Raw genomic sequence first — 12,383 nt, forward strand, 5'->3', positions numbered from 1 at the left:
ACGTCACATTAACTCAGAAGCCTCCCTCGTTCCTCCGGCCCCTCTGCTGATGGTGGGCAGAGGGGAGGCTTCGGGGCAAGCTTCCCTCGCAGGAGCTGCCCAAAGCCTCCTGCAGCGATCTCCAGCGCCCGAGCGCTGTCAGAGACCTCACCCCCAGCAGCGAAGGCAGAGCACGGGGGCGCCAGCAGGAGCCTCCCAGCCCGGAGCTCTCCTCCACCTCGCAGGCAGCACGGGCAAGGCGCCAGCACAGCCCCTGCCCGCCCCGGCTGCCCCCCCGTGAGCTGCCCCGCGCTGGGGCGGCTCCTGAGCGGCGCAGGGGGAGCAGCTCTGCCCTCCCTGCCCACGGTGCCCAGGCGAGGAACTTCTGCTCCCGCCGCAGCCCCGGTCCCTCCCCGCCTCGCCCTGCCCCGTGTCTTTGGCAGTCGTCCTCGGGCAGGGTCAAGTCTCCAGGATCACACCAACATCTCAGCAGCACGGACTTGCCTCACAGTTTGGTAATTGCACGTAATGGGGCCACTCAGTGAGCCCCACAAGGGGGAAAAGGGAACAAGACAGTCAAGTAAACTAAATTGAGCAATCCCCCGCTGTTCATCCCAGCACGAGTCCAGAGAGAGGACGCTGCCCGGCCCTGCCGCAGCGCAGCTCCCCATGGCCTAGGAGACCATGTACTGGGTGATGGCCTGCAATGCATACAGCAGCTCTGCCTGCATCCGGGCTTCCAGGATGAGCAAGTTCACGTGGACCTGTGGGACAAGCAAAAGCAGTTGAGGCCACTGCAGTGGGGCAGACAGCGCAGCGGGGCAGGCAGTGGTGCAGGCAGTGGCTCAGGCAGGGGGCTGACAGCGCAGCGGGGCAGGCAGTGGTGCAGGCAGTGGCTCAGGCAGGGGGCTGACAGTGCAGCGGGGCAGGCAAGCACCCGTGGGGGTAGGGAGGCTTTTGGCACGGGACAAAATGCCACCGCGTTTCCCAGCACTTCCCCCGGGCTCCTCCTGGCGCCCCGCAGGCTGTGGCTGCCTCCCAGCAACGCACAGCACCCAGCACCCGACACTGCACCAAGAGCTGCTGGAGGCTCTCCCCGGTGGGATGATGGTCCTGGAGCCCCTGCAGCGCCGCTGTGCTCAGCGCACTGCGGGCAGCCCTGTGCCATGCTAACCCCAACTCCTCATAGTTTCCATCCCCCCAACCCGCTGGTTTGGTGTCTTAAGAGCTTCCCATACACTTCCCGAGCACCTCAGCCTGCAGCCTCTGCCCACCGGGCCTGGAAGGACCGTCCCACCTTCTCACTGTGCTTGAACTGCTTCCAGAACCTGTCAAACATTTCTGAGTTTGTCTTCTCTGGGTAGCAGGTGACAGTTTTAATGTAAACTTTGAGGACTCGCTCCAGGAGCTGATTCACTTCTGCATAGTCGTAGTCATCGTACCTGCAGGGAGCAGAGGGGCGACTCGCGGCCGGCACCATGTCACTCTGCAGCACCTCACCTGTGCTCTGCCGGGGCACGGGCACACAGCAGTGGCCATCAGGCACTGAAGTCCCAACCCTGAAGCACCCTGGCCAAAACTGAGCATCTCTTCCCTGCCTGTTCATCCAGGTAGGCAGCTCCCCTCTGCTGCTTTCCCAAGCCCATCTGCAAGACAAGCCAAGTGCCCAACCCTCCTCCCTCCTGGCTGAGCTCGGTTCCTGCCTGTGAGCACGAGGTTGGTTTCCCTACCTAATGCCAAACATGCAGTGGATGTAGTTCCAGATGCCTCGCTTGAAGACCGAGGGTTCGCAGCCTTGCCGCTTGGCCATGGTGCTGCTTTGCAGACCATCCACCATACGAAACTTCTCGTCCAGGAGATGCCCAATGTCAGAGTAGAGGCGGTTGACCAGTGAGAAGCCGTGGTCTTCCCAGGAGTAATCCTGTTGAGCACAGCAAGAGCCTTTTACAACTGCAAATAGGATCCTGGAGCGTGTTTCCAGGAGCAAAGGGCTGGAGACCTCAGGATGCAGCAGAATTCAGTAAGTTTGCTCTGGGCATGGTTTGCCACAAACCACAACATCCCTCATCAGGCAGGTTTTGAACCTGGTGAAATGGGAAGGAATCAGCAGTCCTGGGGGACAGGAGCCCCTGGTCCCCTCCCTCTCCCCAGGGCTCACGGGGCCAGACCCCTCTCAGAGCTGAGCTTCCCTGCACAGACACGGTACCAAAGCAGCTGTGCCAGATGTGTGCTGGACAGGCACCCTGCAGCCACAGGGAGGACGGGAGAGGCGGGAAGAGCAAGAACCTCACCTGGACTCTGAATACCTGCGTCTGATCCTCATCACGCCGGGCAAAGTCCTGGTACCCAAAGTCAGGGTCCTGCATGTAGCACGCGAGGTTGGCAGCACTGGTGACTGCCCCGTCGGCATCTGAGAGAGGGGAGAGCCCCGCGGATGGGGCAGCCCGATGCTCAGCCCTGCCGCTCCTCCCCACCGAGCTCCCACCCTGTACACCCACTTCCACTCGTGCCTCTCACCTTCCTCTCGGTCCTGCTGCAGCAGCCTGGTCTCCTCCCTGCCCTCTGTCTCCATGTGGATCCGCTGCATGCGTTCCCGGAGGGAATCCAGCTCCATGCAGGAGTCCAAGGACTGCACAGACACAGGTCTGGGGTGAGGGCAGCAGCCCTGGCCACAGCCCTGGCCCCCATGCACCCACCTCAAGGGCTCACCCGCTTGCGGCTGGTGCGCAGCAGCTCCTGGCTGCAGCTGTTGCCAGTGGTGGCTTCGCAGAAGCACTGGTTCCCAGGGGACAAAGGCTTCAGCACGCCCCGACCCCCCGGCCCCTCGTCCTGCTCACAGCCACAGCCAAACACGAAGCTGGCAAGTGCATGGCAGTGGGCCAGGAGGACAACGGCATGCACCAGCTCTGCCAGCGACCAGCTCCACTCACTGATCTTCAGCAGCTTCTGCAGGACACAGACAGACCAGCCATTGGACACAGGCAGGGTGCCAGCCCCCCCGGGCGGATGCTGCTGTCCCTGCCGCTGCCCTGTCCCTATCTGACAGCCCCTCTGCCAATACCTCGATGTGCTCCTTGGTGATGAGCCACGGCCGGTGTGCCAGGATCTTGTTGATCTCATTGAGGTTGCGGAGTTTTGGGGGGATGAAGTCGAGGCCACGCAGCCACTGGGGATCTCCCCCTGCACGCAGGAACTGCAGCACGTGCAGGTTCACCAGGTACCGGCACTGGTGCCGGGCGGCTGCCTGCAGGAGCAGAACGTCACCGGGGCAGCACGGCAGGACCAGCACCCTGGGGCCCCGCACCCACCTCCCCCAGCCCTGGCACACCCTGACTGCGGCCTCTGCAGAGGAGCCTGAGCACAGGCTCCCTGGCGAAGGGGAGCAGGGAGCCCCTCGTGTCCCCGGGCAGTCCTGGCAGCACTCACCATGATGGCGATGTAGTGCCGGCAGTCAAAGGGCAGTGGCCCATCCATGTGCATCAGGTAGTGCTGCATCTTGAGGAAGCTGTCAAGGTACTGTGGGTGGTAGCCCATCTGCTGGGTCACTGCCTCCAGCCGCCCCCAGCTCGCCAACACCTTCACGAAAAGGAGCTGGGGCCGCTCGGGATCGCTGCTGGACATCTTCACTACCTGTGGGGAACACTCCGCTGAGCTCTTCCCGCAGCAGCAGCGCACCCCAGCCGGGCCCAGGCTCTGCGAGGGGCTGGGATTCCCTCTCCTGGCTTGGTGCTCCCAGAGGGACACCATCAGGTCAGAGGGCAGTGGAGCTGGGCACTGCTTGGCGCAGTCACTGCTAGCAGGAGACTGCAAGAAACACAGGGAGGTCTCTGCCAAGGAGAGGGCGCTGCCTGGAGAGCAATGGGCAAACCATGACTGATGTTTTCTTGCAGGCTGAGGCAAAGGCAAGGCCTCCTAGGATGGAGCATCCCATCACCCTTCCCACCAGCACCAACCTCTCGGGCCCCTGAACTGGAAAGCCAAGGGGGAAGCGAGGTCTTGACACCCACCATATGGTCAGGAGCACACTGCACTCCCCATGCAGGTCCTGCAGCACACGAGACCCAATCACCAGTGAAAACACAGGTGGGAACGTGGCAAGGGGCGTCCATCCATGGCCCCAGCACCACAGAGAGGGTGGCCGGAGCAGAGAGCAGGGACGTGCACCCAGGCAGCTCCTGCGGCCCCACAGCTGTGCTCCAACCTCCCACCCAACAGCGGGTCTGTGCCTGCAGCCCAGCCACTAACCCCACGACACAGAAGCCACCGCTCCTGAGGCTGGGCAGCACCCTCGGGTGCAGCGGCTGCTCCTCCCCTCCCAGGCTCAAACCCAAATCTCTCCTGAGAGCAACTGGCCCCACTGACACTGCTGTCACCCTCCTTCCACCCACCCAAAGGCAACCGCAGCATCGCAGCAGCAAACCAGGAGCACTGCTGGAGACCAGCGCCTGCTCCACGGTGACCTCGGGCTGTCCCTGCCCCGCAGAGCACGGAGCAGTTGCAGGAACAAACTCTTGGCTGTTTTCTACCATCCTGCAATTCTGAGGAACACACCATTGCTCAGGATCAAAAGATTTACTTGATGCCATTTGGAGCTTTCTCTTTGCTCCCTCTGGCCAAATGGGTCCAAAAGAGCACACAAAACTCAAATTCGAATGGTGAGGGGTGAAGAACACCGGCTTCTCTGTCCCACAGGAGGAGGTGCAAACCAGAGGAGATCTGTGAAAGTCCCCCTGCTCAGGGAAACGCACAGGACATTGGTGGAACGTCATGGACATGAGGTGCAATGTCCCTCAGGACACCTATGGACTTACAGCCACTGGTCTTCTCCTGGTGGGCAGAGGTGGGGGAGCAAGGGGCCCTCCTGCTCCCCCAGGAGAATGTGATCTCCAGCAAGGAACCATGCCCCCAGCCCATAGCTCCAGGTCTCCTTGCTGTTTGTCCAGGTGATGGAGTGAGGGACCGGGCACACGCGGCTTAGAAGGGGAGGATGAAGGAAGATGCAGGGCAGCCTCCACCTCGGCTGAGCTCTCCTGCCTGCTCCCTACGGCAACGGCTCAGCCCGGGGTCCCCGCGGGTGCTGCCTCTCGCACTGCCCCCGGGGCCACCTTCTTCAACCTCTCGAGCCGAAACCCTCCTCCTCCTCCTCGTCCCTGCACGCTGAGCGGGGGGCGCATCCCTCACGCCCCCGCGGGTCCTTCCGGTGCCCAAGACCCGTGAACCCCCTCAGGCACCCCCGGCCCCGGCGATGCCCGGGCACCGTGCGTGTCGACCGGGCAGGATGCCCTTCCGCCCGGAGCGAGCACGGGCAGCGCCGGAAGCCGTGGGAGAGGGGCCGGGAGGCTCGGCCTCCGCCTGTCCCCCGCTCGCCATCCCCGGGGCTCCGTTCCCGCGCGAGGCGACACCGCGACTCCGCTGGTACCGGTGGCTCCGCCGGTGATGCTCGCTGAGGACGCGGCCGCAACGGGCACCCCTAGTCCGCCCCCCGCCCCGGTTCTCGAGGGCGGGGAAAACTGCTAGTGCCGGCGGTGGGGGTCCCTACGGCGGGGCTGGCGGCCCGTAACTGGGGCCCCATTGTGCGAGCGACGGCGGCGGCAGCGCCCCCGGTGAGCGGCGCGAGCAGTGCAGGCGGAGAGAGAAAAACAAGTTTGATTGGCAGTGATGGAGGCACGGCGCCTCCCGCATCCCGCACAAAGGGGACGGGGACAGCGTTGCCGCACCGGTACCGGTACCGGCACCGGGCCGCTGGCCACCGCATCGACAGAGCGCGATCCCGCCGACCCCGCCTAGCACCGCCGGGGGACGGGAATGCCCTGGCCTGCTAGTGCTGCGGCCGGGCCAGGCCGGTGGCGGCGAGCAGAGCCGAGCCTGGTGCTCCGGTACGGGCTCCGGTGGCGGCGGGGCGGGTCCTACCTGCCCCGGCAGCCGCTGGCACCGGCTTCCTTGGGGGTGCTCCACGCTCTGTGGACACACGATCATGGTGAGCCCGCGCCGCGCCGGTAACCGGCACCGGTCCCGGCCGCCGGTAGCACTGACCGGGCTCCGCGGTAGCCCCAGCCGCGGGGGGCGTACCAGCTGCCGCGCCTCAGCCAATCACCGCCGCGAGGAGGCGGGGCCTCCGCCACAGCCCCACCAATCGGCGGCGAGGGGGCGGGAGCCGGCGAACCACGTGGGCAGGGACGGAAAGTTACCTGTCCGTCAAGCGCGGAGGACACGCCCACCCGCAGCTGCTCGCCGCTGGGGGGCGCTACGGCACCGCTGGAGTAAGCGAGTCACCGCATCCCCCGTACCCGCGTCCCTCCGTACCCGTGCTCCTTTACTCTCATGCTCTCCCCTTCCCTCATACCCCTGAGTCCCGGTGTCACCCCTCTCCTGTGTCCCGCCATTCGCATAGACCTCAGTCCCTGTCTCCCCGTGTCTCTGGGCACTGCACCCACAGACCACCCAGTGTACCCCATACAGCAACTGACAGGAGGATGGAGCCGGGAGGGGCTGGGCTCTGCTCCCAAGGAACAAGGGATGGGACAAGAGGAACCGGCCTCAAGCTGCACCAGGGCAGGTTTAGATGGAGCTGAGGAACAATTCCTGCCCCAGAGGGTGCTCAGGCATTGGAACAGGCTGCCCAGGGCAGGGCTGCAGTCACCGTCCCTGCAAGTGTTCACAGCCCGTGGAGACGAGGCCTCAGTGCCATGGGTTAGTGGTGGCCTTGGCAGTGCTGGGGTAAGGGTTGGACTGGAGGAGCTTAAAGGGCTGTTCCAAGCTGGTTGACTTTATGACTCTACAAAATAGCACACCCATGGTGCTGTGCACCGCACACTGAGCACCGTGCAGGACACACACTGCACTGTGCGGTGCTGCTGGTGCTCACCCCGCACCCTGCAGCTGCTGGGTCACTGGGGCTGTGGCAGGGAGCAGGGCTGGGGATCCCAGGCATTAGGTGTGAGCAGGTAGCAAGGGCCGCAGAGCAGCAGGGTTCAGACTGCAGGGTGCAGCGGCACGTCACACTCCCATGTAGCTGTTCTTGTAGGGGTTGTGCTCATGCCGGGGGGCCGGGGCCTCAGGCACCGCAGATGGGGGGTCGTTGCTGCTCTCCCAAAGGGACTCGTAGCTGTTGTTGGAGGGCAGCTCACTCACATAGCAGATGTTCTCGCTGTAGTTGGGCTTGAAGCTCTCCACGACATCTTTGGGGACTCCAGCCCATTCCTGCAGGAAGCAGAGTAGGGTAAGAAGAGCCACCAGCCAGCGCGGCCCCAGCCTGCAGGGCAGGGATGAGCCTAAGGCAGGGCTGCCTGCAGATGTCTTACCTGGAAGTTGCCATTGTGGGTGATGAAGAGCTCATCAAAGTTCTTGCTGGGGTTGGGGATCCGGGGCATGAGGATGACCCACACCCTGCGCGGGACAGACGTGTTGGAGAAGAGCCCCAGCGAGGCTGCCTCCCATCAGCCCCCCCCACTCACCTTTCCATGCGCACCAGCAGGATGACAAGGACCAGCAAGATCAAGCAGGAGGCAATGGGGACTAAGACTGTATGTATCCAGAACCAGTGTAGCTGCTCCTCTGCTGTGCCTGGAAAGAGCCGTGCTGACATGGCCCCACGCTGGTGCACCACCATGGCAGTGGGGTGGGCATGATGGTGGCCCTTGCCTGCCAATCCCAACCATCTGCCAGCCCACCCTGCCCCACTGCAGCACTCAGGACCTACCCTTGCTGGTGGAGTTGTTGCCCCAGACCACAGGGACGCTCCATTCACTCCAAAGCTGGGTGCTGCCGCAGTAGCTGTTGATCTTGCTGCGCACGTAGAAGGTGTAGTACTTCTCATGGTCCATGCTGGGGAAGGAGAACATGTCTCCATTCACCCGATGCTCCTGCAGGGAGACGTGGGCCGTGTGGTGAGGGCCAGCACTGCTGTGGTGCATGGCTGGTCCCCAGGCACAGTGGTTGCATCCTGGGGGCTCTCACCGTCCAGCTGGTGTCCTTGTTGCTCTTGTACTTGACAGCGTGCTCCAGGCACTGGGCTTTGGGGTATGGGGAGCTCCAGGTCAGCTGCAGCTGGTTGTTGCTCACATTGTGGATGGTCAGGTTGACGGGTGCCTCTGGTTTCACTGCAAGGCACAGCTGATGCCCAGTGAGTGCCGTTCCCCATGCCCCAGTGGCCCGAACGCCAACTGGGACATAATGGGGCAGCCCTGGAGACCCACAGCCCAGCTCCTGCCCCCTGCAGCAGCCCCACAGAGGAGAGTGTGTGCCCCCCACCCCTCCATACCCAGGTCCTGCAGCTCCATGCGTTTGCTGAGTATCTTCAGGGTCCTGCTGCCGAGACTGGCATTGAGGAGAACATGGAAAGGCTGGAACTGGATGATCTCATTCTGACTGAAGCGGCAGCCAACGCTGATGCCATGGTCCTGCAGGTAGTGCTTGCACTCCACCACAGGGGATGTTTTCTCGTACCTGTGCCACAGCAGGTTACCAGAGCTCCCCAAGACCCTGCATGCCCCAGCCCTCCCCAGCACATTCCACCCCTCTTGCTCTGGGGACAGAGCGTGCGCCACTCTGAGAAGGGGAGCAGGCTGTTGCTGGGACCAGCAACGCTGGCAGGAGCCTCCTATGCAGGGACCCACTGCTGGGCACCCTGCTGTGGGGCTGGCCGTGGGGCAGTGGCACCTACCAGTAGTAGAGGGAGTAGTTGGCTGTGAGCGTCTCTCTGCTCCCCCATGTGCAGGTCATGTACTCCTCGTTGAAGAGGACACACTCCACCCCTGCAAGGGACAGGCACTGTTGGGCACTGTGGTGGTGGGTGGCCGGGCCAGGGGCGCACTGGGCAGACACGGCACTGGCCAAGAGGCCCTCCACATCCCCTCAGCTTTCCTCCACGTAAGCCAAGCGAGCCTGGCTCTTCCCAGCCCACAGCGCCGGGCCCCCACCATCCCTATCACACAGGATGTGTTGGCGATGCCCTGCATCCTGCTCCAGAGGAGCACTGGCCAAACAGCTCTCCCTGCCGCATCCCTGCTGTTGGCTCCTCTGCTTGGATATGGTGTTTCACCCCAACGTCTTCATCCACTCCCTTCATCTGCTGTTCACAGCCCCTGGCACTGTGGGACAGGACAGAAATCCCTCCCTGCCAACCCGTTTTGATTGCCCCATGAGAAAACTGGGGGTTTTCCAGGATTTGTGCCTGATGTCTCCATCTTGGCTAAATTCTTCTTGCTGTTACCCTTTTGGGTGCTTGCACGTGCCCACGTGTCCTCGTGTCTGGTGAATGGGGCTGTGCTCCCCACTGCAGCCTCTCCACCACAGACCCTGGCGGCTCAACCTCCATAGGAAGCACTGGTGAGTGCCAGAGGCTGAGCGGCCGCCCCAGGCACCCACATCATCTCCTCTGCCCCCTCCTTCCACCATGCTGTGCCAGCCCTGGGCCTGATACACAACCAGAAGCCACATCCTGGGCTGGCTGGGGGCTGCGGGGCCCCCGGCGCGGTGCTGGTCCCTGCCCAGGCATTACGCCGCGGTCCACTTCAGCAGCAATGGCACAGCTCACTGCGGAATGAGCAACTGCAATGGACTGAGGCACCTCACAGAGCCCTTGCAAGCACCACAGCAGCTGCTGGTGGCTGAGAGGTGCCCTGGGGACTCCCAGATGGTATTTTCCCCCTAAAACTCAGGCAATGGGACACGTGGTCCGTTCTGTGAGGTCCAACCCACCAGTTAGCACTATGGGGGTAGGAGAAAGCCAGAGCTGGGCTTTCTGGGTTGTAATGTCAACACGATGGAGCAAACGGGCTTTGCTCTCTGGCTGTTTCCGCATGTGGAGATGGAGGGCACCTTCCTGGAAGCCCAGGAGATGCAGGGATACGGAGGGGCTGCGGCTCCGTGGGAAGCTGGTGTTTTACTGACACATGCTAAGAAGTGGACTTTTCCTTAGGAAACCATGGCTGAGGTGAAGGTGCTGGTGGAAAGAGGAGCCACTGTCCCCAGCCGCTGTCTCCTTCCTGAGCATGGCCCCACTGACAAGACCAGGATGAAAAGGGCGGCTGGCACAGATCCACCGTCTGATGCCCTCCCTGTCTGATGCATGGGGCTGATAGGACCTGCACATCAATGTCCTGCTGCTGCCCCTCATCCCGGCCTGCCACAGGGGACCCCCATGGCCAGTGTCCCTCCTGTAGCATTGACAGGGCCAGCATCATCAGAGCCATAGGGCCAGGAGCTATGGGGCCAGTAGTGCCATAGGCCCAGGAGGTAGCCGGCAGCCATGCTCTAGCGCTGGGGAAGGAGCAAGCACAGCGTGGCTCTCCTGGCAGTCCCACTCAAGGGGCCATCAAGGTGCTGGGGGTCTGGGGATGCAGTGGGGCAGTCACAGGATTCCCAGCTACTCCCAGCAGCTCGCTGGCCCACACAGCCCCACACCCTGTCCTCAGGGTCACCAGGGACCAACATCCCCCAGCCCCACCACCCATGTGGCAACCACAGCCTCCAGCCCTCTGCCAGGGCCCATGTGCCCACTTACCTGGGGGGCTGTGGGCAGCAGCAAGGTAGGTGCCCAGCCCAAAGAGGAGAACAGAGCCAAGGAAGGCGCTGAGCATTGCCATGGTGGGGTGAGCCACAGGAGGAGTGCGAGCAGCCTCTGCGCACAGCCCACCACGCAGGGCTGCCACTTCCGCACCCACACCGCTTCCTGCCCCATGGCACCGCCCCACGGGTGACTCTTGTGGGAAACACGGCTCACTCCAACAGGGCCTGAGCACCCATCACACTGGGGCCTCGCCACCCTTCCTGCCCAGGCCCCACAGCTCACCCCTCTGTGCGCCACTAGCTCATGCTGCCATGTCCCCACGGCTCACCCCACGAGCTCTGTTCCCCAAGAGCAGAATCAGTGTGGAGATCGTGACCCACAGCCCGCCCATGGGCATCCTGGGCTGGGCTCCCGGGGACTGGGCAGCACTCACAGTCACTGGGGCGGTGCCGGGGCAGGCACCAAGGGACTCACAGAAGCAGCTGCAGGAGCAGGGGGCAGTTACAGGGGGCTGTCGTGGCGCGTAGTGGTGGTGGCAGTGATGAGCAGTGACGGGAGAACTCTCACCAGCACAGCCACGGGGGTGTGCTCGGGGGCGTCGGTGGTGGTGTGCGGTGTCCGGGGCTATGAGGGGTGTCCGGGGCTATGGGGGGTGTCGGGGCTATGGGGGATGTCCCGGGCTTTGGGGTCCGCGGGAGCAGGATGGCGGTAACCGGGTGCTACCACGTGACCTCAGCCCGGCGCTCCACCGGCGCAGCGCTCCTCGGGCGGCCCCGTGATTCTTCGGCACTTTCCGCCTCCGCTCGGCGCAGGCTCGGGACCTGCCCTGTGGCGCCTGGGACTTTTCGTCTTTCCTCGGCGCAGCTTCGGGCTGTTCCGGCTCCTCTCGGAGCGCTTGTGACAGCGTCGCGGCACTCGGGCTTCTCCGGCAGCGCTCGGGCGTCCCCGGCACAGGGCGCAGGCGCGGGTGGCCCCCGCGGCCCTTGTAGTGGCCGCGCCGGCCCGGGATGGCGGCCTTTGGCGTCCTCAGCTACGAGCACCGCCCGCTGAAGCGCCCGCGCCTCGGCCCGCCCGACGTGTACCCACAGGACCCCAAGCAGAAGGAGGTGCGGGGGTCCCGGGGCGCGGGGCCGGGGGTCATGCCTGCAGCCCGCGGCAGGGGTGGGGCTGGGTGAGGAGCCCCGCGGCCGTCCCCGTGGTGGTTGGGCGAGAGCGAGCCGGGCCTGTCCCGGGAAGCCGGGGTTCCCCTGTCCCGGGAAGCCGGGGTTCCCCTGTCCCAGCGCTCGGCAGGGGCGCTGCCTGCCACCGGGAGTCTGGGGGAGGCCGGGATCCGCCGGGCCCTCGCCTTGCTTCGGCCCCACGCTGGCCGAGCCGCCGCGGCCGTGGGGTGCGGAGGGGCCTCCGCGGGCCCTGCTGACCGCGCTTCCCTCGCAGGACGAGCTGACTGCGCTGAACGTCAAGCAAGGCTTCAACAACCAGCCGGCGGTCTCCGGGGACGAGCACGGCAGTGCCAAAAATGTCAACTTCAACCCGGCAAAGGTAAGCACCGGGCGGGCGGTGGGGACTCGGCAGCCCCTGGTGCCTGTGCGGGTAGGCTGCTGGGTCCTGGACAGTGCTGGGGCTCGTTCCTTCCTGGTGTCCAGGCCCAGGAGACCCTTCCCTTCAGGATGAGTATCTCAGGACCTAACTCTCTCTCCCTGTAGAGTCAAAGTTCTGCATTCTCTTGGAACTGTGTCCCACCTTTGAGAGAGTAGGTTCTTATCTTGGTCTGTGTTAAACCAGCATCTAGAATTCCCTTATTCTTATATAGTTCTTATATTCCATAATTAAAGCAGAAGACTAGGATACTGGAAATGAGAAACTTACTGGTTTGGTTACATTATGGCCGTGGTAG

General features: G+C 63.8%; 3 protein-coding genes across 8 annotated transcripts in view; 1 reads left to right on the forward strand and 2 right to left on the reverse strand.

Annotated features, from left to right (window-relative positions):
* Positions 1 to 353: 353 nt before the first annotated feature.
* Positions 354 to 6,017, reverse strand: LOC308224759 (sestrin-3-like). The gene is made up of 9 exons (XM_080624948.1): positions 5,890 to 6,017; positions 3,406 to 3,609; positions 3,041 to 3,223; positions 2,689 to 2,925; positions 2,497 to 2,608; positions 2,271 to 2,389; positions 1,710 to 1,900; positions 1,277 to 1,421; positions 354 to 743 (listed from the first exon to the last, which is right to left on the reverse strand). The coding sequence occupies exons 1-9, from the start codon at positions 5,953 to 5,955 to the stop codon at positions 654 to 656; spliced, it is 1,347 nt and encodes a 448-aa protein (XP_080481074.1). The 5' UTR covers positions 5,956 to 6,017; the 3' UTR covers positions 354 to 653.
* A 679-nt stretch (positions 6,018 to 6,696) lies between these two features.
* Positions 6,697 to 10,593, reverse strand: IL2RG (interleukin 2 receptor subunit gamma). Its single transcript, XM_080625001.1, has 8 exons — positions 10,484 to 10,593; positions 8,642 to 8,732; positions 8,240 to 8,424; positions 7,936 to 8,078; positions 7,679 to 7,841; positions 7,434 to 7,542; positions 7,281 to 7,365; positions 6,697 to 7,179 (listed from the first exon to the last, which is right to left on the reverse strand). Exons 1-8 carry the CDS (start codon positions 10,563 to 10,565, stop codon positions 6,976 to 6,978), a joined length of 1,062 nt encoding a protein of 353 aa, XP_080481127.1. The 5' UTR covers positions 10,566 to 10,593; the 3' UTR covers positions 6,697 to 6,975.
* A 761-nt stretch (positions 10,594 to 11,354) lies between these two features.
* Positions 11,355 to 12,383, forward strand: part of MED12 (mediator complex subunit 12) — a 35,893-nt gene continuing 34,864 nt past the window's right edge. For 3 of the 6 annotated variants that reach the window (XM_080624966.1, XM_080624967.1, XM_080624970.1), the window contains exons 1-2: positions 11,355 to 11,595; positions 11,924 to 12,028. In XM_080624966.1, coding sequence (XP_080481092.1) covers positions 11,497 to 11,595; positions 11,924 to 12,028 — 204 coding nt within the window. In that variant the 5' untranslated portion in view covers positions 11,355 to 11,496. The remainder of the gene's footprint in view (positions 11,596 to 11,923; positions 12,029 to 12,383) is intronic. The other 3 variants (XM_080624965.1, XM_080624968.1, XM_080624969.1) reach the window with 1 other exon arrangement.

Source organism: Psittacula echo (assembly GCF_963264785.1).
Source record: "Psittacula echo genome assembly, chromosome: 8".
In the NCBI taxonomy this organism is placed as follows: domain Eukaryota; kingdom Metazoa; phylum Chordata; class Aves; order Psittaciformes; family Psittacidae; genus Psittacula; species Psittacula echo.